General features: G+C 50.7%; 1 protein-coding gene across 2 annotated transcripts; it reads left to right on the top strand.

The window, feature by feature from the left end:
* The first annotated feature begins 32 nt into the window (after positions 1-32).
* Positions 33-24,923, top strand: Tmem8b (transmembrane protein 8B). Of its 2 annotated transcripts, none has more exons than XM_052715496.1 (13): positions 33-765; positions 3,820-4,009; positions 4,371-4,578; positions 11,549-11,682; positions 11,930-12,198; positions 12,874-13,199; positions 15,758-15,851; positions 15,994-16,117; positions 16,199-16,341; positions 16,512-16,690; positions 23,395-23,541; positions 23,664-23,780; positions 24,030-24,923. In XM_052715496.1, exons 1-13 carry the CDS (start codon positions 240-242, stop codon positions 24,384-24,386), a joined length of 2,814 nt encoding a protein of 937 aa, XP_052571456.1. In that variant the 5' UTR covers positions 33-239; the 3' UTR covers positions 24,387-24,923. The 2 variants fall into 2 exon arrangements, with proteins under 2 accessions (XP_052571456.1, XP_052571457.1); XM_052715497.1 differs by having other exon boundaries at positions 24,026-24,923.
* Positions 24,924-26,033: the final 1,110 nt, after the last annotated feature.

The raw sequence follows: 26,033 nt of genomic DNA, 5'->3' as shown, positions 1-26,033 counted from the left end.
AATGGGGCGCGGGGCGGAGCGCCAGGCTAGCGTCACGCCGAGGACGCCGCGGGGCCTGCTTATCGCCGGTTCAGCGCAGCCCGGAGTCGCCCAGGCCTGAAGTCCTCCCCAGGTCCCGGTCCCGACCCCGGGCCCGCGAGGACGCCGGAGGCCACCCCCCGGGGGTGGGGAGCGGAGCCGCGGGTCAGCTCTGCGAGCGTCCCGTGCTGGCCTGGCCGGCCCCGCCCCCGCCCCGGGCCATGGCCCAGCCCTTGTCCCGGCCCCTCATCCTATCCCAATCTCAGCCTTGGCCTCCGGCCACGCCCTCGCCCCACTTCCCAAACCTGCCCCGGCCTCGGCCGATGTCCCAGCGGATGCCCAGGTCCAGGTCCCCGCTCCAACCCCAGTCCCTGCCTCTGGCTTGGCCGCTATCCCCGCCTCGGCCCTCGTTCCACCCCTTGTCACAGTTCCCAGCCCAGCATCTGACCCTGTCCCATCCCCAGCGTTTGCTTAAGCCCCTGGCCCAGCCCCAGCCCTTGCTGCCGTCCCCATCACACCCACTCTTCCCACCACATCTTCTGCCCTTGTTTGAGCCCCAGTGCTCAGTCCAGCGCAGCCCGGTATCTCAGCCTCCGCCCCCATCTCTGTGTTTACCCAAGTCTCTTCCACTGGCTCCCCGCCTCTCTCATACTCTGCCCCTCTCCCAGCCTCGACTCAGGTCTGGGCTCCAGCTGCCGCCAGCCCTGTTGCTGCTGTTGCTGTTTTCTGTCCTTGGTCCAGGGGCTGGTGAGTGCAGAAACAGGAAAGATTAAGACAGGGATGGGGTTCCAGGGAGGGGTGGCTGGGAAAGAGTCAGGAGAGGTGGGACTTGGGGAGCTAGGTCACTGGGGAAGAAGTGGGGGCGGGGGTGGAGGGGATAGGAGAGAGAAGGGCTTACACCGGAGATGGATTGGCAGATTTCAAGAGTGGTGTTGCTCAGCTATTTCAGCAGGTGGCTAACAGTCCCCAAAAAGCTCTGGGAGATCTCAGTTCTTGGTGTCCCCTTGGGTCTGGCTTTCCATGGGAAGTCTCGGGGGCTTTACCCCCTTCTGCAAAGTTTTGTGGAGATGACATAGTCCTGTAGAATAGAAGCTTCGATTCTAGCCCCCAGACCGTGGCCTAAACTTTTGAGATACCAAACACACATTCAAAAAGGGTTTTAAAAACAGCGTTGAAGACAGTATGTTGCATCGCATAGATGGATGTGGGTTAGCTGCCGTTATAATGAGCTTTCTTGTGCTGGGTCTTTCCCCAAGTGAATGTCACTGGACTACAGATAATTCTTGATACTTTTAGAGCATGGCTGAACCTCAGCAGCACTCCACAGATGGGGAAACTGAGGCTCAGTGAGCGAGTAATTTGTTCAAAGTTGTAGTGTGTATAAATAGCAGTAGTGGGGCTAGAGAAGGGTTTCCTAACTCCTGTGACATCTGGTCAGCTCCCTCCCTCCCCTCCCTCCCTCTGACTACATTCCAGGTTGAAGGACTCCTCCATTGGCCCAAAGCATAGTCTCTTTCCTCCCTAGCCTGTCTGCAAGGAGGCTTGATTCATAAACTCTTTCTCACTTGTGAGGTGTCAACCCATATCCATCATGTAGCCTAGGAAGTAAGTCACTTGGTTGGGAGGAGTGGCCCAGCTTCTTAATGGCTGGAATGAGGAAGGGTGGGGTGGGGTGGGTGGGGGAATAGACTTTCACTGTTGACGGCAGTTCAGGCTGGGCACTTGCAGAAGCTGCTGGCAGTCAGGTTTTGGGTTTGATGAGGGGAGTTTGCACACACTCATGATTTAGGTGGTGGAAAAGCTCCTACATGTTATCACAGAAGGGGCGTCAGGGCAAGTTCGTTTAGACTTGGATGGGGCCTTGCTCATGCCTCCTCTGGGACATGGTAGGCCCTGTTCAAATCCCAAATCAAAGAGTGAGGTGAATAGGGCTGTTTCCCAAGGATCCACCTCACCTCCAAACTCCTTCTGAGTTCCTCCCAAAGCTCCAAGCTGCTACTACTCCTTTTCTTACAGGCACATCCTGTGGCACCCCACCACCCCCATAGCCACTGTTTCTTGGGGTCGGCTTCGGCAGTTGCATGATTCTCCAGGCCAAACAAGCTCTTTGTGCTCCCCTGGTGCTTAGCTTTAGAAGGAGCGGCCCTTCCCTAACCCCAGCAGAGGGCACTCCAGAGCTCTTCTTTCCGGTAACAATAGGATTCAAGGCTGTTGAGTTTGGGGCCTCCTGGAGGCAGAGCTCCTAGGAAGCTGTCTTCTCCATTGGTTAGTCCCAGTGCACTTCATCTGCCGTGGAGACCCACCCCCACCCCCCACCCCCGCCCCCGCTACTGTCTGAGTGCAGTCCCGAGCCTCTCTAGGATGCCGGGCAGTGCTCAGCTTGCAAGTAGGCAGTTTTCCTTACTGAAATTGATCATCTGGTTGGCACAGCAGAGTCTAATCCTTTGGAGCTGTCATGGCCTTTGAGCCGTTCTGGCCAGTGGCTTCCACTTGTGTAAGGTACCTCTTGAGTGTGCCCATTTTAGTGTGGCCAGCCTACCCTCCTTGGGCAGTCACCTTTTTCCTGATGCCCCATGTCTCTGCTACTTTAAATACCTCATTTTTGGGGGTCATGACTCCCATCTCCAGAGGCAGAGATCATCAGATTAGGTAAGCCCTATGGGTATTTCCTGTGTAGCTGAAGTTTCCAGAACCCTCCCTCCAACCTCTACTGTGTCTTGAAGACGCTTGAGTTTCCCCAGCTTTCCACCTGTCCAGGGACGTATTCCTGGGCTTCTTTGGAACTGTTTTGAAATCCAGAGAGAGGCAGGGAGGAGGGAGGGATAACAGGCCATGAGAGCTTTATATGGGGACACGGCCTGCATTTTAGAGCCACCTTCTCCTAATTACCTTCACTGCTCTGACACTCCTGACCCTTTGTGCTTGTCTGGCTAGGGCCTGTGACTTCTGCTCACCCTGGCTCTGCTCCTGACAGCTGTGATCAGGGATCTGAGCATTTCAGCTAGAGTCCCCCCCCCCCCCCCCCACAACCTGGTCTAGTCCAAATATTCCCAAGTGATTTAGGGTGCCACTGAGTCACCGAGTGACTGCCTTCCAGGACCTCCTCCTGGGAGAACACCCTGGCTGCTAATTTTGGCCCTCGAGGTTCTGATCGCTCTCCTCTCTTGGGCACTGTCGTGGTGGCCTGCCAGCTCCTGTTCTTGACTCTGCCACCCAAGCAGCTCCCTGGCAGCCTCACCACACCTTCCCCTCCCCTCCTCTGCCCTGAGCTAGTGTACAGACAGCTCTTGTGAAGCTTCTGAGAATTTTTACTGCTCCTAACCGCTGGGGACTAGAGAAGGGCAGAAAACAAACACGTTACACAGTTCTGTGCTGACTCCCAAGCCTCACAGGTGGAGTTCTAGCTTGCCCAGTGGCTTAAGAGCCTATGCCAACACACACACACACACACACACACACACACACACACGCACACGCACACGCACACGCACACTCTCGCACACTGTTTTGTTAGGCTTGGTGAGAGGAGAATAATACCCCCTAAGTGAGTGAGCATGAAGTTGTATGAAGGGTCCTGGGTTTAAGTTCTCAGTTTTCCGGTTTTTGCCATAGGAATTTTTTTAAGAACAAGGTTTTGTGGGGATAAACCGGATACTGGCTAGGGTAGCACAAGCCCCAGCTCCTGGCTGCTGGGGAGCGCTTGTTGACTTGGTATGCAGTCAGTGAGAAAAATGGGCTTGCCTGCTACCTCCTGGAGATGCCTCTGTCCCCGCCTTCTGCTGACTTCCTTCTGCTTCCCAGGAGGCCTTTTCCTGACGGATTACTCCACCTGCTCACCCCGAAAGCTCAGCCCATTCCGCTCCTTTGCCAGCACGGAGCTCTTCCACTTCCATGTTCCTGAGGACACGTTCCTGGCTGTTTGGAACCTCATTATCTTCAAGGAGCAGGGAGGAACTTTTGGGGACCACTGCCCAGATCAAAGTGTAACTGTGTGAGTGTTTGACCTACCCTTCTGTAACCCCAATTTCCAGCCCTACTTACTTTCCAAACTGTAGTATGACTTTTTGAGGTCTAAACATGCCTCCTGACCTGACCCTGACACTTATCCAGGTTGAAGTGTGACTGGGAGCCATGACCTCTGTCACCTGGTCACTTGTAACTACTATGAGTGCCTGAGCTGACCTATTGCCCATTATGAACTTGACCCTTGACCTGGAACCATTTTGTGGTATATGTCAGTATAGGGAATCCATTTGTTTACTAGTGATGAATAGCAGTTCTTTTTTTAACCCCCATTTCCTAATTGCTACCCCACTGCCTGCTTTTCTCTCTTCCTAATTCTCATCCCCCAGGTACTTCCGCTCTGGAGCACCTCCTGTCATCAATCCCCTGCATACACACTTTCCATCAGACACAGCTGTGCCTGGGGTTTTCTCACTCACCCTCAGCTGGACGCTGCCCAACAGAACCTCAGGCATCTTTAACGTCAGCAGCCCCTTACCTGGGGACTGGTTCTTGGCTGCCCACCTTCCCCAAGCCCATGGCCACATCTCTGTCAAGGTGGGTTGACGCTGCCTGGGACAGGAGGGGTCATACTTTCCCTTCCATCCCTGCTGGGTGCTCACTGGCATCATAGCCTTGTTAGCAGAAAGAGCAGCAGCACCAGAATGCCTGGGGTGGGGCCCTGTTACAGGCCAGCAGGTTAACTTGTGGGATGGCCTGATGTAGGAAACTGATTCCAGGTAGGTTGGAGAGAAACTACGGAGACTGGATTAAAGCCCTGGAGCTGGGCAGTGTATCCTTTCCTATCAGAGGGCGCTAAGGTTAGTGAAAGTAGTCACAAGCTGTCTGGGCCAGTGGAATCTGCTGTACAAGCCCAGCACTGGTTTTCTTTCTTTATTTTGGTTGATAATAGCCTTGAAATTTCTCTCAGGCCACATTCTTGTCTCTATCGCAGTGCATCCCAGGTCTCTCCTTGGCCCTCTGAGAAGCCATAAGAGAAGGTTTTCCTAATAAAAGAGGCTTTTGGATAGCTGACACCCTTCCTGACTGTTACTACCTTCCTTTCTTCTGGTGTCAGGACTGACTCTAACACAGCAGAGATTGTCAGTCTGAAGGGCAGGTTCAAAGGTCAGGATGCTTCTTTAGTTTGGAGTGAAAGAAAATACCACAGTGTTTTCCTGCCCCTCTGGTATGTTAGACAAGTTGGGATTCTTCCTGGGAGTGAGGAAGTACATAGGTTCCTACTCTGCCCATTGCAAGAGAGGGAAGCTGGGATGAGCTGACCTCTGTCAGTCTGGTAGCCATGTGTGTGGGGCTTTGGTAAGAGTGAAGGACAGAGCATGAACAGACCAGGGTTTATAGAGAATTATGGAGTAAGAGTAAGAAAGCTGGTGGTGTTTGGCCATTGAGAATTAAGAGGGACAGAAATTCCCAACCAGGTGAAAATTGCCTCTCAACTGGCAAAGTGTCTAGGCTGAGTTTTGTGAAGTCCAAGACGGCCTGGGAGCCCTCTAGATGCGGGAGCTCACCTGGAAAGTCTCTGGGCTCTTGATTCATATTGAACTAAGGATTTTTCTACTAGGAAAAATGTTTTCATTGATCTTTGGCCAAATCTTAAAGAGCCTGCCTCTTAACCCAGCCATGATCTTGCCTCACTTTGTAAGAACTGATGGAAGAATCCTCTAGCCCAGTGGTTCTCAACCTTCCTACTGCTGAGACCCTTTAACATGATTCCTCATGTTGTAGTGACCCCCAACCATAAAATTATTTCATTGCTACTTCATAAATATAATTCTGCTACTGTTATAAATATCTGAGATGCAGGATATTTGTTATGTGACCCCTGTGGGGGTCAAAACTCACAGGTGAGAACCACTGGGCAGAGGCTTCTTCTTGGGCTAGAGTCTAGCCCTGTTCTAGTTATCTCCCTTTCTAAGTAAGCAGGAAGCATGGGGAGCTTAGACCTAATAGGTCTATGGAGCTGAGATCTGGCCAGGAGTGGCCAGGAGTGCTTGGGGATAGCAGTACAGAGCAAGGCTCCTCAGAACCTAATGCATAATTCAAAGTGTAGACTGCTGGTGAGTGAGAAAACAACCAGCCTGGCATACATGTTTCTGTCTAGAGAGAGGTTTCAGTCCCAGGGAGACTTGGTACTATAACCAGAGGCCTAGACAGCCATGCTCCCAGCAGTGTGGTGAGACCAGGGAGAAAGGGCGTCGTTCAACCACTGGAGGCTGCAGGTCTGAGTACTATGAAGTGCAGCTCTTCGGACTTGCCTGTTCTAGAGGTTGGATGGACAAGGATCTTGGGTATGGTTCTTCTGCAGTGTTGATTACCTTCTGGAATCTTACAAGGGCCTCTAAGGATTCTTAAGCTCCCTGATCCTGGCTGGTTTCCCAGACTTAAACCTATGGACTTTCTGTCTAGAACTTTCTGCATTTCTAACTTGTATCCTCCTGTACCGTGGTTCTTCTGTAAGGTGTGGCAAGCACAGGATGTGGTATGGCTTAGTGAGAACCCTGGTGGGGGCAGGAAGGATCCCAGGGAGATAAGGTGGTACTGTTTCTAGGGTCCTCCTGGACTTCGGGGGATGAGCTTAGATCTTTCTGTGACCCTTTGTCCTTCAGCTGCCTTGCCCCAGGCCGTGGGTTGGGAGCTGGGGACACTGAGGTAAAGATAACTTGTGTTGGTGAGATGTGAAAATGCTTAAAAAAGACAAAGAGGAGATGGCTCACTCAGTTTGGTAATATGGTGGAGGTGGTATTCAGAGACTGGGCAGTGAGGCCTCAGTGGGAGGAGACAGGGAAGTATGTCAGCTGGAGGGAGGAGCAGGCACCAGAGCTCGGGGAGGACTGAAGGAGGTGGAAGAAGGGTAGGCAGAAGACCAAAGAGGGCCTAGAGGTTTGAACTGTTCCCTGAGGGTGACAGGGAGCCTGGAAAGACTGCCCTTCTCTAGTCCAGACCCTCCTGAACCATGTGTTCCAGCACTGACCTGGCATGTGGTGGGGCCTGGCAAGCTTTTGATGCTTTCTTTCGCTTTCTCAAACTCCTGCTGTCCTAAGCTGATCTCATGACTCCTCTGTGTCCGCTTCTTCCTGCCAGCCTCCTCGTCTGCCTTGTCCAAGCTGCTCATCTTGTTTTCCATGTCTTAACAACTGCTCATCTTAAGGCTCCCATTTACCAGCCTGTCTGGGATGGCTTTGGGGTTGTGGATACCCATAGCACCTAATAGCTCATAACGCAAAAGTTCTCCCAAGTAGCGAGGTATAGGTCTTGAAGACTTTCTCTTTCCAGTCTAGGATTTGTGTGTAAATAAAATCAGGTCAAATAATGAAAACTAGATGGGAGGCACAGCAGCAGATAGAAGGCAGTCCGCCCATGAGGACCGAGCATCTCCACGTCTCAGCCACAGGAGGTGGGATCTGTTATCAGCCTCCTCTGCTCTCTCCCCTCTAAGTTATTTATTTATATTTCAAATAGGTGACATATGACCTGGTACAGCCTTTGAAAGACACGAAATGCCCACAGTGAGAAGTAAGTCTTTCTTCCCTTCGGTTAGTTTTGAGTTCCTCTCCCTGTCGGTAACTAGTATCCAGATTCCAACTACTTTCATCTATTATTTCCTTCTTGATCATTGTCGTCTTGGCAGTTATGACTTCTGCCATCCTCCTGCTTTTCCTGACACTGTCCACCTGCTGTTTTGTACCAGCCTTTTTCTTTTGGGCCACCAACCAGCTCCCAAATCATGACACAGAGATTTATTAGTTTTGAATGCTCGGCCTAGCTTAGGCTTGTTTCTGGCTAGCTCTTTTAAGTTAACCTGTTTCTCCTTTCTAACTTTTGCCTCGGGGCTTATTACCTCTCTTACTTCTGTATATTTTACTTTTACTGCTTCTCAATGTCTGTCTGTCTGGCAGCTGCCTGGCTTCTCACCTTGGGTGTCTCCCTTCTTCTCTCCTCCTTCTTCTCTTGTCTTTTTTCTCTCTAGATTCGTCCTCATATTGATTCTCTCTGCCCACCAGCCCCGCCTATCCCTCTCCTGCCTAGCTATTGGCAGTTCAACTCTTTATTAGACCAATCAGGTGCCTTAGTCAGGCAAGGTGAAACAAGTGCAACACATCTTCACATAATTAAACACTCATCCTTACATCGTTAAACAAATGCAGTATAAACAAATGTAACACATCTTTGCCTCATTAAAATAATACTCCACAAGACTTTTTTTTCTGACGTTTCTGCTTGATCTGTGTGTGCTGTTGTGACCTGAGACTTAGTCCCAGGAGAACGTCTTTCTGTTTTTTCAGTCTCTTGTTTGGGGGTCTCTGGCACAGTTGTTTTAAATACCATCTGTGAGTTGGTGCTCCTAAGAGTGGGTAGCCAGTCCTGTATTCCGTGACTCTCACACTTTCTATCGACCAGCTTTCTTGACACCTTCAACTGCTTCTAAGAACACTCTCAAGCTTAATGTGTACAAAGCAAAGTCCCAAACTCTATTCCTACCTCATTTCTAGGCTAAGCTTCTTCCCAGTAAGCAGTACTGCTACCCACCAGTCGTTCAAACCTCGAATGTATGGTCACTCTCAAGTCTTACTTTTCTCTTACTTCCCATGACCAGTTCATAAAGTCTTGTTCCTCAGCTTTTAATGCACTCCACAGAAGCCTGTCCCCTCCGCACATCTTCTCTAGTCTTCACCTCTGCCACCACAGCAACCTCCTAAATGTCGATCTGCCTCCTCTTCCGCCCCCTGCAGTCTGTCCTGCCCTCATTCACTTCCACATGGGTTGGTGTTGACTGACCGAGGACAAGAAAGCTGTGCTGGGAACAGGGGAAGCCACGTGTCCTTGAGTGTCTTCAGTTTGCAAGCCTGTCTTGGTTAGGATCTCTGTTGCTGTGAGAGAACACCGTGACCAAAAGCATGTGGGGAGAGAAGGGTTTCTTTCATCTACAACTCTCAGATCATACTCCATTGCTGAGGGAAGCCAGGGCAGGAGCTCAAATAGGGAAGGAATCTGGAGGTGCAGGAGCGGCTGCAGAGGCCATGGAGGAACACTGCTTACTGGCTTGCTTCCCCTGGCTTGCTCAGCCTGCCTTCTTATAGAACCCAAGATCTCCAGCCCAGGGGTGGCCCCACCCATAGTGAACTAGGCCCTCTCACATTAATCATCAATCAGGAAAATGTGCCACAGACTTGCCTACAGGCCAGTCGGGTGGGGGCATTTTATCAATTGGGCATGGTGACTCACATCTGTAATTCTGTACCTGAGAGGCTGAGGTAGGGGGATTGGCATGAGTTGTAGCCAGCCTGGACTACAAGGTGAGTTCGAGGCTAACCTAGGCTATAGACAGAATAATAGAGAGAATACCTTCTCTACCCTCTCTAAAGAACATAAAAGCAAAGACATTGCCTGTGCTCCACAAAATGGGAGGAGTTTTCCATGGTCCAGTCTTTCTGCCAGGCCTCTGCCTTTCCTGGTCTCTGCTTCAGGTTGAGGAAGAGACTGGATGTTGAAGGAACACAGCCAGAGCACCCATGTGTCCTGATCCTCCCCGAAACCAACAGCAAAAATGGGAGCAGTGTTTGTTCCCCTAGACTGTGAGGCAGGGAAATGGGGTGCATCCTGAGCATGAGATTGCCGTGGATTCCTCTGCTGGGGGGCAGGCTCTGAAATGTATTGCCAGAGTATTTCTGATCCATAGGGTTTTACATCAGAAGTGAGGGGCATCAGCTTTGGGTGTCAGAGATGGAAAATTCTGGACTGTTATGTCACTTAGGGACTATCTTTTGACACCCATCCTTCAACTTGACTGCTGTTTGGTTTCCAGCACCTCCGATGAGCCCGGTGGTCTGCTGAGCACTGAGATACAGCAGTGAGGGGGTACAGACGGCACTAGCACAGGGCACCTGCTGCTCCGACCTGACGCAGGTCCAGCCTCCCCACAGCACTGTGGACTTAGCCCAAAGTCAGACTTGGCCGACTCGTTCTGTGGCATCAAACATGGTGGAATGTCAGGGCCTGGAACTTTCTCAGGAACAAGGCTTTGGGGGCACATCTTATCAGGGTAACCACCAACACGAGCCATAGCCTCTAGTTTATCAGGCCAACAAAAGACTTTATCTAGAAGGCTAGAGAAGCCTCATTCAGAGACCCTCACGTCCCTTAACGCATGGGTTTGTGGGGCGTAGAAGATGTAGCTGCTGTGGAAAGAGAGCTGTGAAGTGGTGGGGTTGTTGGGACAGTGGTAGACTGTCAGTAGAGTAGGAGAGAGGGGCTTGGGAGTTTGTCCAGTGCAAGGAAGCCTTGGGAAGTATGGTGGCTGACCTTCAGTGTCCAAAGAAACAGTCTGAGGCACAGACAGGTCAGGTCAGAGTAGTTGTGAGGGGACAGGTTTTGGCTTCATAAAGGTCAGTGCTGTCTGCAGCTGGGCTGATTCATGTGTTTGGCAAACATTCATGGCAAGTTGTACACACCACATTAGGCCTGTGTCGGGAGGGCCAAGTCCTCTTCTCAAGTTCCAAATAGTCTGGAGGTTGCTTGGGAGTCAGTAAGTAGTCTTCACTGGCATGATGGAGCAGAGGTCAGACAGGCACACATCAGAAGGGCACCATGGGGAACAGGAAGACTTGAAGGTTCAGACTACCAGTGGTAATGGAAGGGCTGGGCTAGGGGCCTAGAAGGAGCTTCCCGAGCCCCCTAGCAGAGCCAGTGCTCAGTTGTGGGATGGGATGGATTGCTTTTACAGTGGTGTGAGGGAATGTCCTGTCTAGGAATGTCCCAAGCAGAGGGTTGGGTTGGGGTAAGGTACAGACAGAGAGCCACATCACCAGTTGGGTCTGAACTGGAGTCCCTGAGCTTCGTGTTGAGACCCAGAAGACCCAGACAAGACAAAGGTGTTCAGAAATGACTGCCCCAAGAGCTGAGGGAATGGCTCAGTGGGGGAAGCACTTGTTTTACGAGCACGAGGACATGGGTTCAGGTCCCCAGAACCCACGTAAAGTTGGACAAGTAGCACACATCTGGAATCCCAGTGCTTCTATGGCAAGATGGTGGTGGGGACGGGAGACTCTCCAGAAGCTCCTGGGCCAAGCTAGTGGGCAGCTAGCCTGGCTCCGACAGCCGCTAACCAGAAGAGACCTGCCTCAGGCAAAGTGGAAGGCGGAGCCTGGCACCCGAGGTTCCCCTCTGGCACGTGGCAGCACTCAGACACATGAACACACACAAATAAAAAGGCAATTCTCCCTTAAAGAGCCTCTGTCCATACTTGGGTGTGTCTTCCTTCATCCCTCCCCCACCCCCCCCCCCACCCCCCGCAGCCCTTGTAGTTAAGCCTATTCTAAAATAGTTTTAATACAACACAGTCCTTAATAAAATGATTACTCAGGTAGGAAAAGTTCAGCGCTTAGAGACCGGAGTGGGAATCCTGGGAGCCAGAGGATAAAGGGGTTTCTTCAAGACCCCTCCAGCAGGTTATGTTAGCCTTGGCTTGGTAGCATCCCCACTGTCTCTCCTGCTACCCCTTTTGTTTCAGGGTCTCCAGGATGAGTGTCAGTACCTCCTTCAGCCGCAGCTGATCGTCCGACGTTTGCTGGACGTGGCTGTACTGGTTCCTGGCCGTCCCTCAGAGCAAACCCTCTCCCCCCACAATCGTTCAGCCTTGTATAAGTAAGTAAACACTCCAAACCTGGCCCCTGCCCCCTCCTGCTCTGGTCTTACACAGGGGAGGTCTTGCTTTCTCTCTTGCTGAAGTAACCCTGAGTGCCCAGTCTCCTCTCCCCTCGCACAGAGGAAGACCTGACCAGGCCGCCCGTTCCCGTGTCTTGCCCCATGCATTCCTTCCTTCCTCTCGTTTCCTCCTCATGTGTCTCTTACTTCTCTGTTTTTTCTTGCCCTCCACCTGTGCTCTGTCCAGGGTCTTTGTGCCCAGCTTTACTTACAGGGTTTCCGCACAGCTGGTGTGTGTAGGGGGCCGGGGGGCATCTGTCTGCCCCCTGACACTCCGCCTGCGTCCCAAGGCCCCGCCTCTACACAACTCGAGCTCTGTGGTCTGTGGAGGTGCCCCAGTATGCCAGCTGGAGTTGGCCCTGCCCCCCTGGGGGCACTGGGTCTATGTGCGTGTGGAGACATCATCCCGTGGCCCTGGCAGGATCATCCGCTTCCAGCTGTGTGTACGGTTACAAGGTCAGAACCCCTTCATCTGCCTCGACTCCCCGATCTCTGCAGGAATCCGTGGCTGGGGGTAATCTGGACGGCTGTGTTCTGAGACCCTCAGCCACATCCCTACAGTTTCCCCTACCCCACCCAGGTTTCTTCACACTCCGGAGGGCCCATCTCCCTGGACCTTCAGGATTGGGCTGCCTTCATAGTGTGTCTTTGTACCTGACTTGGGACAACTAAAGGCGCTCTCTCTCTCTCTCTCTCTCTCTCTCTCTCTCTCTCTCTCTCTGACTTAATCTCATTTTCAGTTCCTGGGGTGGACAGGGACAGCAAGGACTTCAGGAACTGCCCTTGCCACAACACTCGAAAGTCATTAGGACAATGTGTCACATTAGTATATGCACAGTGTTTTTACTATTTTGAGGAGGGACATATGATCTCATTTCCTTCTACTGTGACCCCGAGGAGGGACAGATGACCTTTATACTCCACAGCGTGGCAGTTGAATAGCTGTGACAATTGGGAACCATCTGGCCCCTGTGCTCTGATCTCAGATGCCTCCTTTCTCCTGGCCAATGCTGTTTTAGTTTACATTCCTCCCTCCCCTTTGCTGACTCCCATCGGGCTCCGTTCTGGTTTGTGGTGGGGCTGCGGGGCTGTACGGACCACGTTTCATGTTTACTTTCTTCTGTTTCACAGAGTGTCCACAACCCAGCCTGTCCCGTGCCTTGGTCCCTGGGGCTGCCATGAATATGCCCCAGTCACTGGGCAACCAGCCACTGCCCCCAGAGCCACCATCCCTGGGGACTCCCGGAGAAGGGTCTGGAGCCATATTGCCACCTGAGCACTGCTGGCCAGTGCGTCCGACTCTGCGCAATGAGCTAGATACTTTCTCTGTCCACTTCTACATCTTCTTTGGCCCCAGCGTGGTCCTTCCACCTGAGCGCCCAGCTGTGTTTGCCCTGAGGCTGCTGCCAGTGCTGGACAGTGGAGGTGTCCTTAGTCTGGAGCTCCAGCTCAATGTGGTACTTCCTGGGAATGGGGGTGGGGGGTTCCCTGTTGGGGAGTCTCAAGGGGAAAGTTGTGGGAGTGTAGGGGCCCTTGTCCCCTTCAGGAAGTCTTTCCAGGTTCTGTTATGCATTGCTCCAGTTCTCAGCACAGGCTTGTTCTGGGTACTCACTGCACTGTGAGAGCCGGCCGCGTCAGCCAGGACTCAGAGCGGCCCAGCGTTTCTAGTTTACAGCTGGCCTCCTGTTGGAGGGCTGATTGCAATGGTAGTTCGTGTCTGTAGTGAGAGGCCTGTGTTTAGACAGCTCCTCTAGCTAGTGGCGTTCCTGGTGGTCCATCCACCAGGGCCGCTTTCGTGAACTTCACCCCCCACTGATCTTTGTTTTGTCTAGAAGCTGTAACTAGCAAATCCATGTGTCTCCTTGTTTTTAATAGAGTCTTTTAGAGCAGTTCAGGATTTATAGAAGAAAATGATCAGTAGGTAACTGCTTGGGTCTGGGAAGCTAGATCAGTGGATAAAGTGTTTTCCCTCCAAGCACAAGGACCTGGCTTTGGCACACATTTGTAATTTCAGCACTGAGGAGATGGAGACAGGGTAGTCCCTGGGCCAGCCTGGCCTAATTAGTGGGTTCCAGGCCAAATGAGAGGCCATGTTTCAAAGACAAGGTGGATAGCATTTGAAGAATGACACGTAACATTGACCTCTGGCCTCCATACACATACATGTACCCACACACATGCACACGCACACAGTACAGACACTCCTCATTGCTACATATTACCTTGATGCTGTGCGTTGGTTACAATGTTATACTATTTTTTTTTTTTTTTTTTTTTTTTTTTTTTTGGTTTTTCGAGACAGGGTTTCTCTGTGTAGCTTTGTGCCTTTTCCTGGAACTCACTTGGTAGCCCAGGCTGGCCTCGAACTCACAGAGATCCGCCTGGCTCTGCCTCCCGAGTGCTGGGATTAAAGGCGTGAGCCACCACCGCCTGGCGCTATACTATTTTAACAGCCCTTCAAATAGTTCCCATTGCTCTCCCAACAGCTGAGACCACGTCAGTGTCTGGGGGCCCTGGTGTTTAGACTTCCTCCACCTGACACTCATTCCTGTGGTTATATTTTGATTACTTTGATTGGCCATCGTGTCTCTGAAATTGCTGATCTGAGCTGTGTGACCAGTGTGGCAGGCAAGCTGTTTATCCATTTATTTATTTAGTTTTCAGGCAGAGTCTCACTAAGTAGCCCTGGCGGCCTGGAACTTGCTATGTAGAGCAGGCTGGCTGGCCTCTGCCTGCTTCTGCCTCCTGAGCATCGGGTTAAAGGTGTGCATCCACACCCAGCCATGCCTGGAGTTACCCATCTTGAGAACAAGTTCGTCTTTAGGTTGTTGCCTGACACTGAGCTCACCTGGCCATTGTGGTGGACTAAGAACCCTGGGTCCTTTTCTTTTCTTCCAAATATTTTGTTTGTCCCCCTGGATCAAGGACTGTCTACCTGGAGACTGTCTTTGGCTATTCCAATAACTTTTACTGAGTAATACTTCTGCATATTGCCCTTCCTGGCCTTCCACTGGAGGAAGTGATAAACCAGCTATATGAGACTCACTCATGTGGCTGAGGGCAGGGTGCACGTACACAACATTGTTTGGTGAGAATCCAGCTGAAGAAGGGTGTGTATGATGGTATACACACATAATCCCAGCACAAGGAGGCAGGATCAGAGAGCCTTAAGGTCATCCTTGGTTACATAGTGAATTTCAGGCCAGGCCAGCCTGGGTTACATGAAATGCTATCTCAGAAATACCAAAAATAATAGTAAGAATTCAGCTGAAGTCCACCCCCTGGATGCTGCTGCCCTGGAGGCTCTAGTGAACTGAGATGTGGTCACAAATGAGGAAACTCACCACGGTCCCTTCTTCACCTTGGTCAAGTCGAGGGACAGACTTACTCCTCTATCCTAATTTAAAATGGTCTCATAAGCATTTATTTTTATCCTGATTCAATGTATCAAGCTGCCTCAATCTTGATGAGATGAGTTTATGGCATCATGTCTCTCCCTCCGCAGACAGCCCCTTTGTCCTGACCTGGGGTCTCTGCGTTCTTTTAACCCCAATCAGATTGGTGCATTTAATCTCTGGCCTCAGGTACCTCCATTTGTACCTGGGGTCATTTCACCTGAGGAGTGTGTTTTCTTAACAAGCCTCTTCAGGCCCAGGGCTCGGTGACTGAGAACCTTAAATTACCTTTATCCATGGCTGGCTTCTCCATCTGGCATTGGGTGCCCAGTTCCTCCCATTCACCAGATAGGAAGAACCAAGGTGCCTCCTCTTCCAAAGGGAAGATTCAGAGCCAGGGCTTGCTCTGTCGTTAGGCTCTGGGAGTCTGGCTGTAGGATCTGATGGATCTCAGACTCCTACTAAGTAAGAGCACAGCTTTGATGGATTGATCCCTGGAGGAGTGGGCTGACCTGGAAGAGAATGGGGCTGTCGGGCCATAGGGAATGGGAGGAGTGGCAGGTCTGGGGCGGTCCACCCCAAGGGTCTCACAGCCTCACTTGCATATTCCCCCTACTCAGAGCTCTCTGCGCCAAGAAAATGTAACAGTGTTCGGATGCCTGACTCACGAGGTGCCCTTGAGCCTGGGGGATGCTGCCGTGACCTGTTCCAAAGGTGGGGAGAGGAGTGGGGAATACAGGGGGGGCTAGGGAGACTGGGTGCCCTCACGACAGGGGGTCAGCCCTAGGGCTTCCCAGAAGTGGGTTCTGACTCCATGATGACCACTTCTCTCTTGGGCCCTTCCTTTCCCCTTTAGAGTCCCTGGCAGGTTTCCTCATCTCGGTCAGTGTCACGTCCAGAGTGGCCAGGCTTCGAATTCCGTTCCCACAGACGGGGACCTGGTTTCTGACCCTCCGCTCTCTTTGCGGGGTGGGGCCTCGGTGAGCAAGAACAAATGGGGCATAGTTGGAGCTGGGTTGGGGTGGCCCTGGCCTCAAATAACCAGGAGTGTGGGTCCACAGGTTTGTGCGGTGCCGCAATGCAACGGCTGAAGTGCGGCTGCGCACCTTCCTGTCCCCGTGTGTGGATGACTGTGGGCCCTACGGCCAGTGCAAGCTGCTACGCACCCACAACTACCTGTACGCGGCCTGCGAGTGCAAGGCTGGTGAGCGGGCTGGGGTGGGGAGCAGGCCAAACTCGGCTTCTTGGGCAGTGGGGATGGCCAGCAGGGGTGCCCCAGGAACCGGGTACAGGGACCGGGGTGAGCACAATTGTCTGTTGACCCACGGGTGCCTTCTGCTCTCCTCCTGCACCCTGTACCTTCCCCACCCGCAGGGTGGCGGGGCTGGGGCTGCACAGACAGCGCCGATGCCCTCACCTATGGGTTCCAGCTGCTGTCCACACTCCTCCTCTGCCTGAGCAACCTCATGTTTTTGCCGCCGGTGGTCTTGGCCATTCGGAGCCGATATGTGCTGGAAGCTGCAGTCTACACCTTCACCATGTTCTTCTCCACGGTATGCAGTGATACCTCTGCTTCACCATGTATTTTACCACAGGGTGGGGAGAGGGTCTGCATTTCTGCCACAACCCCCCAATTGAAGGATGATTGCACCTTCACGGTGTCCTCTAGAGCAATGTCCCCTGCTAATAACGGACTGTTTCGTCAGGCAGCTTGTCTGCTTCCGAGTTAACCAGTGTGGGGCTTCACATCCCCACACTGCCCACACGGAGGGAAAAGAGATACTGACGGAACACACTGAGTGAAATGTGGGCAGATTGGGTTTTCACCCTTGCCTCTTCTCTGTAAGTCAGCACAAAGTCTAAACCACCATGGTTGTGTGTGTGTGTGTGTGTGTGTGTGTGTGTGTGTGTGTGTGTGTGTGCATGGAGTCTTCACTTTGACTGTGGGAGGCCCCTCTGCTCAGTGGTCTCCACTGTTCTCTTCCCACCTGCCTCACTCTCTCTCACCTGTTTTGAAATAGAGTTCTAATCTATAGACAAGGTTGGCCTAAAACTTTCCATGTAGCCCAGGCTGGCATTGAACTCTTTGTACTCCTGCCTAAAGCCTTCTGAGCTAGGATTACAGACATGTTCCGTGATTTCTGTCTGTAGCATGTTCATTTTTATGACATAAAAATATGTCCCCCCATTCCATCACCATGGCCGTCTTAATTTCCATGAGAGCTTTTGGAAGGCAGGGGAATCTATATTGGGCAGCTTATCAAAAATCTGTTTTGGAGTCCTGAGAAACTTTGTCCTGTGGCATCATAGGAAATGGCAATGTGATATAAGATCCCAGCTCAAAGGAATGAATTCTGATGTAGATGTATAGGCCTTTTGTTTGTTTTGAAATAAGGTCTCACTATGTAGCTCTGGCTAGCCTGTAACTTCCTGTGTAGACCAGGCTGGCCTCAAACTCACAGAGATCCACCTGCCTGTGCCTCCAAGAGCTGAGATTAAAGGTGTACACCACCACACCCAGCTAGATTTGTAATTTTTAAGTCTCCCTGTTCCTATTATGAAGTCTTCACAGTCCTTCAAGATTTCCAACTTCTCTATAGCCAGGAAGGTTCATATTACAAGCCAGGCTCTGACAGGAAAGGTCAAAGTGCATCTCCTCACGTGACTAGGCTCCCAAGTAGGTTTGCTCCCTGCCGAGATCTGGTGTCTGTCTATTTGTCAGCTCATGTGCAGGCTCTTGGCAGACCGTGACACGCAGTGCCTACCTGTGAGCACCGCAGAAGTCTCAGATGGGTTTTGATTCTCCATGTGTTCTGGCAAGAAGAATATCACACAAGACCACATCCGTGGGACAACTCAGCAAGCGAAAGCACTTGCCACTAAGGCTGACAATCCACTAAGGCTGACAGTCCGAGCTAACCCGTTACCTACATAGAGGAAGGAGAGAATGCCTCAGCTTGTCCTTTGACCTGCACATGTGTGACGGAAGTGCAAACACACACACACACACACACACACACACACACACACACACACACACTATAAAATGTAATTAAAAAGCTGAATATCACAAAAGTCAGTATGGACTTCCCTGGGTCCACATCACAGAAATCATATTAGTAGCCTAGGAGAAAGTGGGGGGTATATATGTCCAAGTGAGGGTTGTAGGGACCTCCTGGGTACTCAGTTACAGAGGAGGCTGTAGCCATGCTACCAGATGGGACCAGTGCACCCCAGTTTAGCTGGCTGCCTTTCAGGCCTGGCCTGATGGAGTCTCTTTCTATGTTGACATCAGATCCTGTCCCTTCTTATCACCAGGTGTCCTGTCTACTGCTGCTCACAGAGTCCCTTCCCCAGCAGCTGTTCTTCCAGCCCACTCTTGGCCTCATGGAGATCTAAAGTGACTCAGAATTAGTAAGAACCCCTTCATATAGCGGGAGCTGTAAGAGAACATATTCATTCCTTGCACTTTACACAAGCATCTTGTCCTGGAATAGTCTAGGCCAGATGCCTCTTCAGTATCTAGCTACAGTGGTATGTCAATGAGAAAAGAGACCTTTCTCCAGGTAGGAACTGGAGGAGCCTCACTCCCTCACACTCCACGAAGAACCCCCACTTTCTTTTAAAAGGTTTATTCTTTTTACTTGATGCGCATGAATTTTGTGCACCCCATGTATGCAGTGCCCACGGAGGCCAGGAGAGGGCATTGGATCTTCTAGAACTGGAGTTACAGGAGGCTTTGAGCCACAGTGTGGCTACTGGGAACTGAACTGGGGTCTTTTGCAAGAGCAGCCTGTGCTCTTAACTGCCAAACTCTTTGTCCAGCCCCAACCCCCTCTTGTCCAAAAAAAAGGCTGTGAGTGTGGGACCAAGAGCGAGCTGCTGGCTTTGGGGCTGTGACTGAAAGTCCTGCTCTGACTCTGTTCTTTTCCACGTGGTCAAAACACAGAACTAGTGTCATCCAGTGTCCTGGGCCCGGGGGTCCCTATTGTCTGTTCTTTCTCATTCTTAGTTTAGACTTATTTCATTTCACAGACACACCTGTTTAAGGACTTGTTGAGTAGTTTGTAGCTGAAGGACAAGGGTAGTAGACGAGTGCCCTCTTCCTTGTCTTAACATCTAGGACAGTTCACCCCTGGAAGTGGCGTGGTGGTGCTTATCTGGGGTATAGGAGCAGTCAGCAAGCCTATAATCCAGGAGTTTATAGGTATAAAATATGTTCGTGAAAAACAGGCCTAAAACCTGGCACTTGATTCCATATGTAGCCAAGCATTCCAGGGAATGAGACCAGAGACTGACAGCCATGGCATATGTGCTGTGTAACATTGCTCATTAATTCTCGTGCTTGCACTAAAATAATAGGTGGACAGTTTAATTTGTGTGTTCTGTAGATGAAGCTGAATGCATTGCCCCAAGGGGAAAGTGCATGGTAGAACCTCGATTCTCACTCAGCCTGGCCCCACTTGCCTACATCCCTTCCCATGTCGCAGCACTGACCATGTGTTCATATACTTCTCCTGAGTTGAGTTTCTCAGAACTCCTGGAGAGTGTAGAGAAATACAGGACTTAGGTGCAGCACTTCTGGCCAGGTTCTTCCAACAGTCCCTATTATTTCCTCCTTCCCTCCTTCTTACCTCTCTTTCTTTTCTTCCTCCGAGAGTGAATCTGCACTCTACCACTGAGCCATAGCTTGAACCTCTCGAAACTCGTAAGAGATAAAAGCCAGTCTAACCAATTTAATAAACAAACAAACATTTCAGTACTTGAGCTGGGCAGTCCAAGCCACATACCCTTCACCCCTCAAGTCCTGTGGTCAGATCCCCAGAAGCCCAGGTAGAGCCCACATCTTGGAGCTGTGTCCAGCCTTCCTTGGTAACTGCTGCCACCCTGGCTTCAAGTCACTTTCTTGTTACCTCTCCCGTTTCTCAGACCATCATGAGTGATTCTCAGCGGCTCTTGGTAAAATCCCATGACTGTTCTTAGGACAAAATTGATTTAGGAAACAGAAAAGTAGGTGAGCAACACTAAATCTCATCACATCCTGAGTACAATATACCCTGGTCTGCATGCATTAAAGATGTTTGCATTTCTAGATGGATACCTGAATACCCTATTTTGAAGCACTGGATAAACTATACAGTTATAGTGTAAAACGGTAAAATTCTACAATTTAGTTAATTTTTCCAGATTACCTTATGCATAGCATCCAAAGTAAGGAAGTGGTCATGTGGAAGCCCACAAAGGTTTCCTAGTAAGAGCTGAACTTGCTTTACCCAGCAGGGTTGCATTAGAGGATTGCTTGACTATGTGCATGGTTACCAGGTGATTGGAAGGGTTTGCACTTGACTGTGCTGGGGGAGGTCTTTGCTCCACCCCTTGGCATTCCTATAAAAAGCCCTTTAGAAGAGACAAAGGGCTGGTAGATAAGGATCCAGGCCCTCCTGAGGCTATCTTGTGTTTCTGTCACTCCCCGCTCTATATTTCTATTTAAATCTCTTATCCCTCTCTCCTCAGGAGTACCCTGGGGAAAAAGTGGGAGCTGGTTTCCCACAAGTACAGATTAGAATATTAGCAGAGCAAGGTTGTGCTTTTAATCCCCCCCACCCCCCATGCAGAGAAGCTGTTAGGAGAAAGACCAGTATCTCCCCTTAGACATGTCTTCAGTATCTTGTGACCCAGCTCTGCTTTGGTCCTGCTGATCTGTGTCTCCCTTGTGTGAGGTGAAGGATTCATCACAGGCCCCTCCTCCTTTTTGTGTACTCAGAGGCAGGTGCAAGATGTTGACTAAGTCTGGAATATAACATTAATCTTGAGAAGTAAACCCAGGTCAGAAATGGATGTCTGCTAGATTATTAGTGGCTGGTATTTTTGCATCTGACTTTGAAAGAGGAGGACAGCCAGATAGCCACAGTAATCCCAGCACTCAGGATGAGGTCAGCCTGGGCTGCATGTAGGTTCTAGGCCAGCCTGAGCAACAGTCAGACCCTGTCCAGGATGGGTCTGGGAAGAGATATGTGGGAAAGTGTCCAATGAACCCATATTCAAATGTTAATTCTTCATGGTTTAGGAGGAAACAGTGTCCAATGAACCCATATTCGAATGTTAATTCTTCATGGTGTAGGAGGAAACAGTGTCCAATGAATCCATATTCGAATGTTAATTCTTCATGGTTTAGGAGGAAACAGTGTCCAATGAACCCATATTCGAATGTTAATTCTTCATGGTTTAGGAGGAAACAGTGTCCAATGAACCCATATTCGAATGTTAGTTCTTCATGGTATAGGAGGAAACAGTGTCCAATGAATCCATATTCGAATGTTAATTCTTCATGGTTTAGGAGGAAACAGTGTCCAATGAATCCATATTCGAATGTTCATTCTTCATGGTTTAGGAGGAAACAGTGTCCAATGAACCCATATTCGAATGTTAATTCTCATGGTGTAGGAGGAAACAGTGTCCAATGAATCCATATTCGAATGTTAATTCTTCATGGTGTAGGAGGAAACAGTGTCCAATGAATCCATATTCGAATGTTCATTCTTCATGGTTTAGGAGGAAACAGTGTCCAATGAACCCATATTCGAATGTTAATTCTTCATGGTGTAGGAGGAAACAGTGTCCAATGAATCCATATTCGAATGTTAATTCTTCATGGTTTAGGAGGAAACAGTGTCCAATGAACCCATATTCGAATGTTAATTCTTCATGGTGTAGGAGGAAACAGTGTCCAATGAACCCATATTCAAATGTTAATTCTTCATGGTTTAGGAGGAAACAGTGTCCAATGAACCCATATTCGAATGTTAATTCTTCATGGTGTAGGAGGAAACAGTGTCCAATGAACCCATATTCGAATGTTAATTCTTCATGGTGTAGGAGGAAACAGTGTCCAATGAATCCATATTCGAATGTTAATTCTTCATGGTTTAGGAGGAAACAGTGTCCAATGAACCCATATTCGAATGTTAATTCTTCATGGTGTAGGAGGAAACAGTGTCCAATGAACCCATATTCGAATGTTAATTCTTCATGGTGTAGGAGGAAACAGTGTCCAATGAACCCATATTCGAATGTTCATTCTTCATGGTTTAGGAGAGGAGGGCCGTGTTCCTTTGCCATATGGTATCCGAGTGTGAGTGCCATGCTGTTCTCCATGGCCATAGTGTCACTCTTCATGGCCATACCATGCTGCTTTCCATGACCATACCATGACACTCTTCATGGCCATACCATGACACTCTTTATGACCATACCATGCTGCTTTCCATGACCATACCATGACACTCTTCATGGCCATACCATGACATTCTTCATGACCATACCATGCGGCTTTCCATGACCATACCATACTGCTTTCCATACCATGCTGCTTTCCATGGCCATACCATATTGCTTTCCATGGCCATACCATACTGCTTTCCATGGCCATACCATGGCGCTCTTCATGGCCATACGATGCTGCTTTCCATGGCCACAGGTACTGCGTTTTTCCTTCCTGAGCTTCCTGCCCTCTTGGCACGGGGCAGTTAAAGTGGGTCAGTTGAGGTAAGTTAGCAGAGTGAAGCTAGTTCAGAGCCTGAGCTGCTGAGGAAACGGGGATGCTTGGGTAGGTTTGGGGTCTAGGATGCCTGAGAGAGCAGAGCCAGATACCATGCAGGCTTTGATGTGGGGATTGCTGAGGAGACTGAGTAAGCATGAGAGGGTCAGGGTAGGGACTGGCTTCAGCTTGAGATATCTGAGCCCCTGGCTGGGTCCTCTTCATAGCATGTCCCAGAAGCAGGGAGAGGATGGTGAGGATCAGTGTCTGAGCTGCCGGATACATCCGACTGTAAAGCAGACTAGACCTCGCTGCCATATTTTTCTCAAGAATGAGTGAATCAGGGCTGGAGAGACGGCTCAGTGGTTAAGATACTGGCTGCTCTTATAGAGGACCCAGGTTCAATTCCCAGCACCCACATAGTGGCTCACAACTGTTTGTAACTCCAGTTCCAGTGGATTCTATGCCCTCTTCTTGTGCCTTTATGGGCACTGTGTGCATGTGGAGCACAGATAGACATGAAGACAAAACACCCATACACATAAAATAAATCTTAAAAAAAAGAAAGAATGAAGGAGTCAGGCATTTCCTAGCATTGCTCACCTCTGACCTCTGACCTCTGCTTCTCTGACAGAGGAGTAACCCCCATAGGGTCTTTCTTTGGTTTCATAGCCCTGGACTTGTGGCCTCAGAGCCTTTTAACACCTGTTGGTTTTGCAGTTCTATCATGCCTGTGACCAGCCTGGCATTGTGGTCTTCTGCATCATGGACTACGATGTGCTTCAGTTCTGTGACTTCCTGGGTTCCCTAATGTCGGTTTGGGTCACCGTCATTGCTATGGCTCGTTTGCAGCCTGTGATCAAGCAGGTCAGTCTGGAGTGGGTCCCGGGAGACAGCCATAGCTAACCTCTATTTAAAATCCACTCATGCTTGGGGCTCTTCCCATCGCCCCCACATCCTGGCCCAACCCTGGAGTCCTGTCTCTGTAGGTGTTGTATTTGCTGGGGGCTATGCTGCTGTCCATGGCTCTGCAGCTTGACCGCCATGGACTCTGGAACCTGCTTGGACCCAGTCTCTTCGCGCTTGGGATCTTGGCCACAGCCTGGGTAAGAGTGGAGAGGCCTGTGAAGGGCAAAGGAGGGGGCCGGAGTGGACACAGGGCGCTGGCTACCTGGTCCCCGATTTAAGGTAGCCTTGTATTCTGTTCTCCTCACCTGCTGTTCACAGTGGCCACTCAGGTCTTGGCAGGTGCCTTTTAGGTCACACCTAGGGCTGAGGGGAAGTCTGAACTGTCTCCGGCTTGGATTCTAGGGCCTCATATTGCTGAACCCCACCTCTCTGCTTCCCCCAGACAGTTCGCAGCGTCCGGCGCCGGCACTGTTACCCTCCCACGTGGCGCCGTTGGCTCTTCTACCTGTGCCCGGGCAGCCTTATCGCGGGCAGTGCCGTCCTTCTGTATGCTTTCGTGGAGACCCGGGACAACTACTTCTACATTCACAGCATTTGGCATATGCTCATTGCTGGCAGCGTGGGCTTCTTGCTGCCTCCTCGTGCCAAGACTGACCGCCGGGTCCCACCTGGAGCTCGGGCCCGGGGCTGCGGTTACCAGCTGTGCATCAATGAACAGGAAGAGCTGGGCCTTGTGGGCCCAGGAGGGCCTACTGTCAGCAGCATCTGTGCCAGCTGAGAGGGGCTTCGGGCCAGGCTCCTAGGGGTTTGAACCCTGCCTGGGGTTCCTCCTGGGGCTGCGGAGCCCTTCTAGAAACAAGGACCCGTTGTGTTTCTTAAAGACACACAATCTTTCTCAAGGATGACTGTTTTCAGGGACCAGGAAGCTTTCCCAAGACATGGAGAATTTCCTGAGAGCCTAGAGCCCTCCTGTACTTGTGGAGTCCTTTCTAAGGATGAGCTATGCAGGACACAGAGCCTCTCAGGACCAAGGAGTACCTGGGGTGTGGAGCCCTTCCCAGGGATAGGGACCTCCTACAGACAAGAGATACTTCCTAAGGAGACAGATTTTCATCAGGAATGAATCGTCAGTGCAGAGGGAAAAGGAGTCTGTCTTGGAGAAACACGTCATCAGATTTTCTCAGAGGCTCAGCAGCACTGGCCTCGTCTGGGCTGTGCTGTGCTGGGCAGAGGGCTGGGAGAGAGAGAGACAGCTGGGACTGGGCTCGGCAGCTGGGGCCCCTCCCGATGTGATGCAGGTGGAGTCTGGGTTGTCTCCAATGAAGTATGTACCGACTGTGTGCTGCCTTTCATTTCCTCCTGGGGCCAGGGTGCGGGGAAATGGAGGCAGGGACACGGGGGAGAGTGTGAGGTGACAGGATCTTCCTGAAGAAGATGCTGGAAGCTACCATCTGTCCATTTCCCAACTGCTATTGATCCTAGTCTGTGGTAGTGAAGAGGGGTGTGTGCATGCGTGTGTGCGTGTGCCTGATGTGTGTATACAGAGATGAGTTAGTAAGATAGGCTTCCCCATGACGCCCACACCCACTGAGAAGGAAGCTAAGGTGCCAGGAAACGGGAGTAACAGGTACAAATTTCAGATGCACAAGGCATCGTAAGAAAGGAACTACTATTTTAAGCTTCCATTTTTTTCTTGCATGCCAGAAATAATCTTGTATGAATTGAGATTTCTTGTGTGTGTGTGTGTGTGTGTGTGTGTGTGTGTGTGTGTGTGTGTCTCACTGTGTATATAGTTTGGTCTGTCCTGGAGATCATGATCCTCTGGGTCCTGGAATTACAGACATGGACATCCTGCCTGGCACCTGGACTCCTTTTTTCCCTTTGGGTTCATAGCTGAGTTTTGAGGATCTTGTCTTATGCTGAGATACTAGAAGAATTCTCTCTAGTCCCCGGTGTCCATACGTCACCCGTCTTCTGGGAGCTTTGTCATCCCAGCTGGTTCTCAGTCAGCAGTCAGACCGGCTGCTAAACGCTGAGCCCTTTTCTGTTGTGTCTGTGTAGCCCCGAGTTTCTGCCCCCGAGTTCGGTGTCACCTGAGGTATTGAGGTACTGAGCTATCCAGACACAACACGAAGCCAGCGCTCTTCCGGGGTACTGTGCTGGGTTTTACTTGATGGGGCAAAGATAAGTTGTCTTCGCTTTTAAACCCTGTAGAGGAAGCCAGGGGCTCAGCCGAGGCTTCTCAAGGGAATCTGGATAGGCTCACACTTCTTCCCTCCTTCACCCCTCCCATCTGTCAATCTGGAGACGGAGATGACCTCACCTTTCTACCAAATCTTTTCTCTGTGCCTTAAGTCCTTTCTCTTCTCTTCACAGCCCAGGCCTTTGAGGCTCAAAGCCTAGAAAACACCACTTTACTCTCTGCTATCAGATCTCTTCCCCGAGGCACT

Source organism: Peromyscus californicus, unplaced genomic scaffold (genome assembly GCF_007827085.1).
Source record: "Peromyscus californicus insignis strain IS unplaced genomic scaffold, ASM782708v3 Scaffold_5__1_contigs__length_169319896, whole genome shotgun sequence".
Taxonomy (NCBI): domain Eukaryota; kingdom Metazoa; phylum Chordata; class Mammalia; order Rodentia; family Cricetidae; genus Peromyscus; species Peromyscus californicus.
The sequence above is the reverse complement of the archived record's forward strand: the minus strand, read 5'-3'. Positions and strand labels throughout refer to the sequence as shown.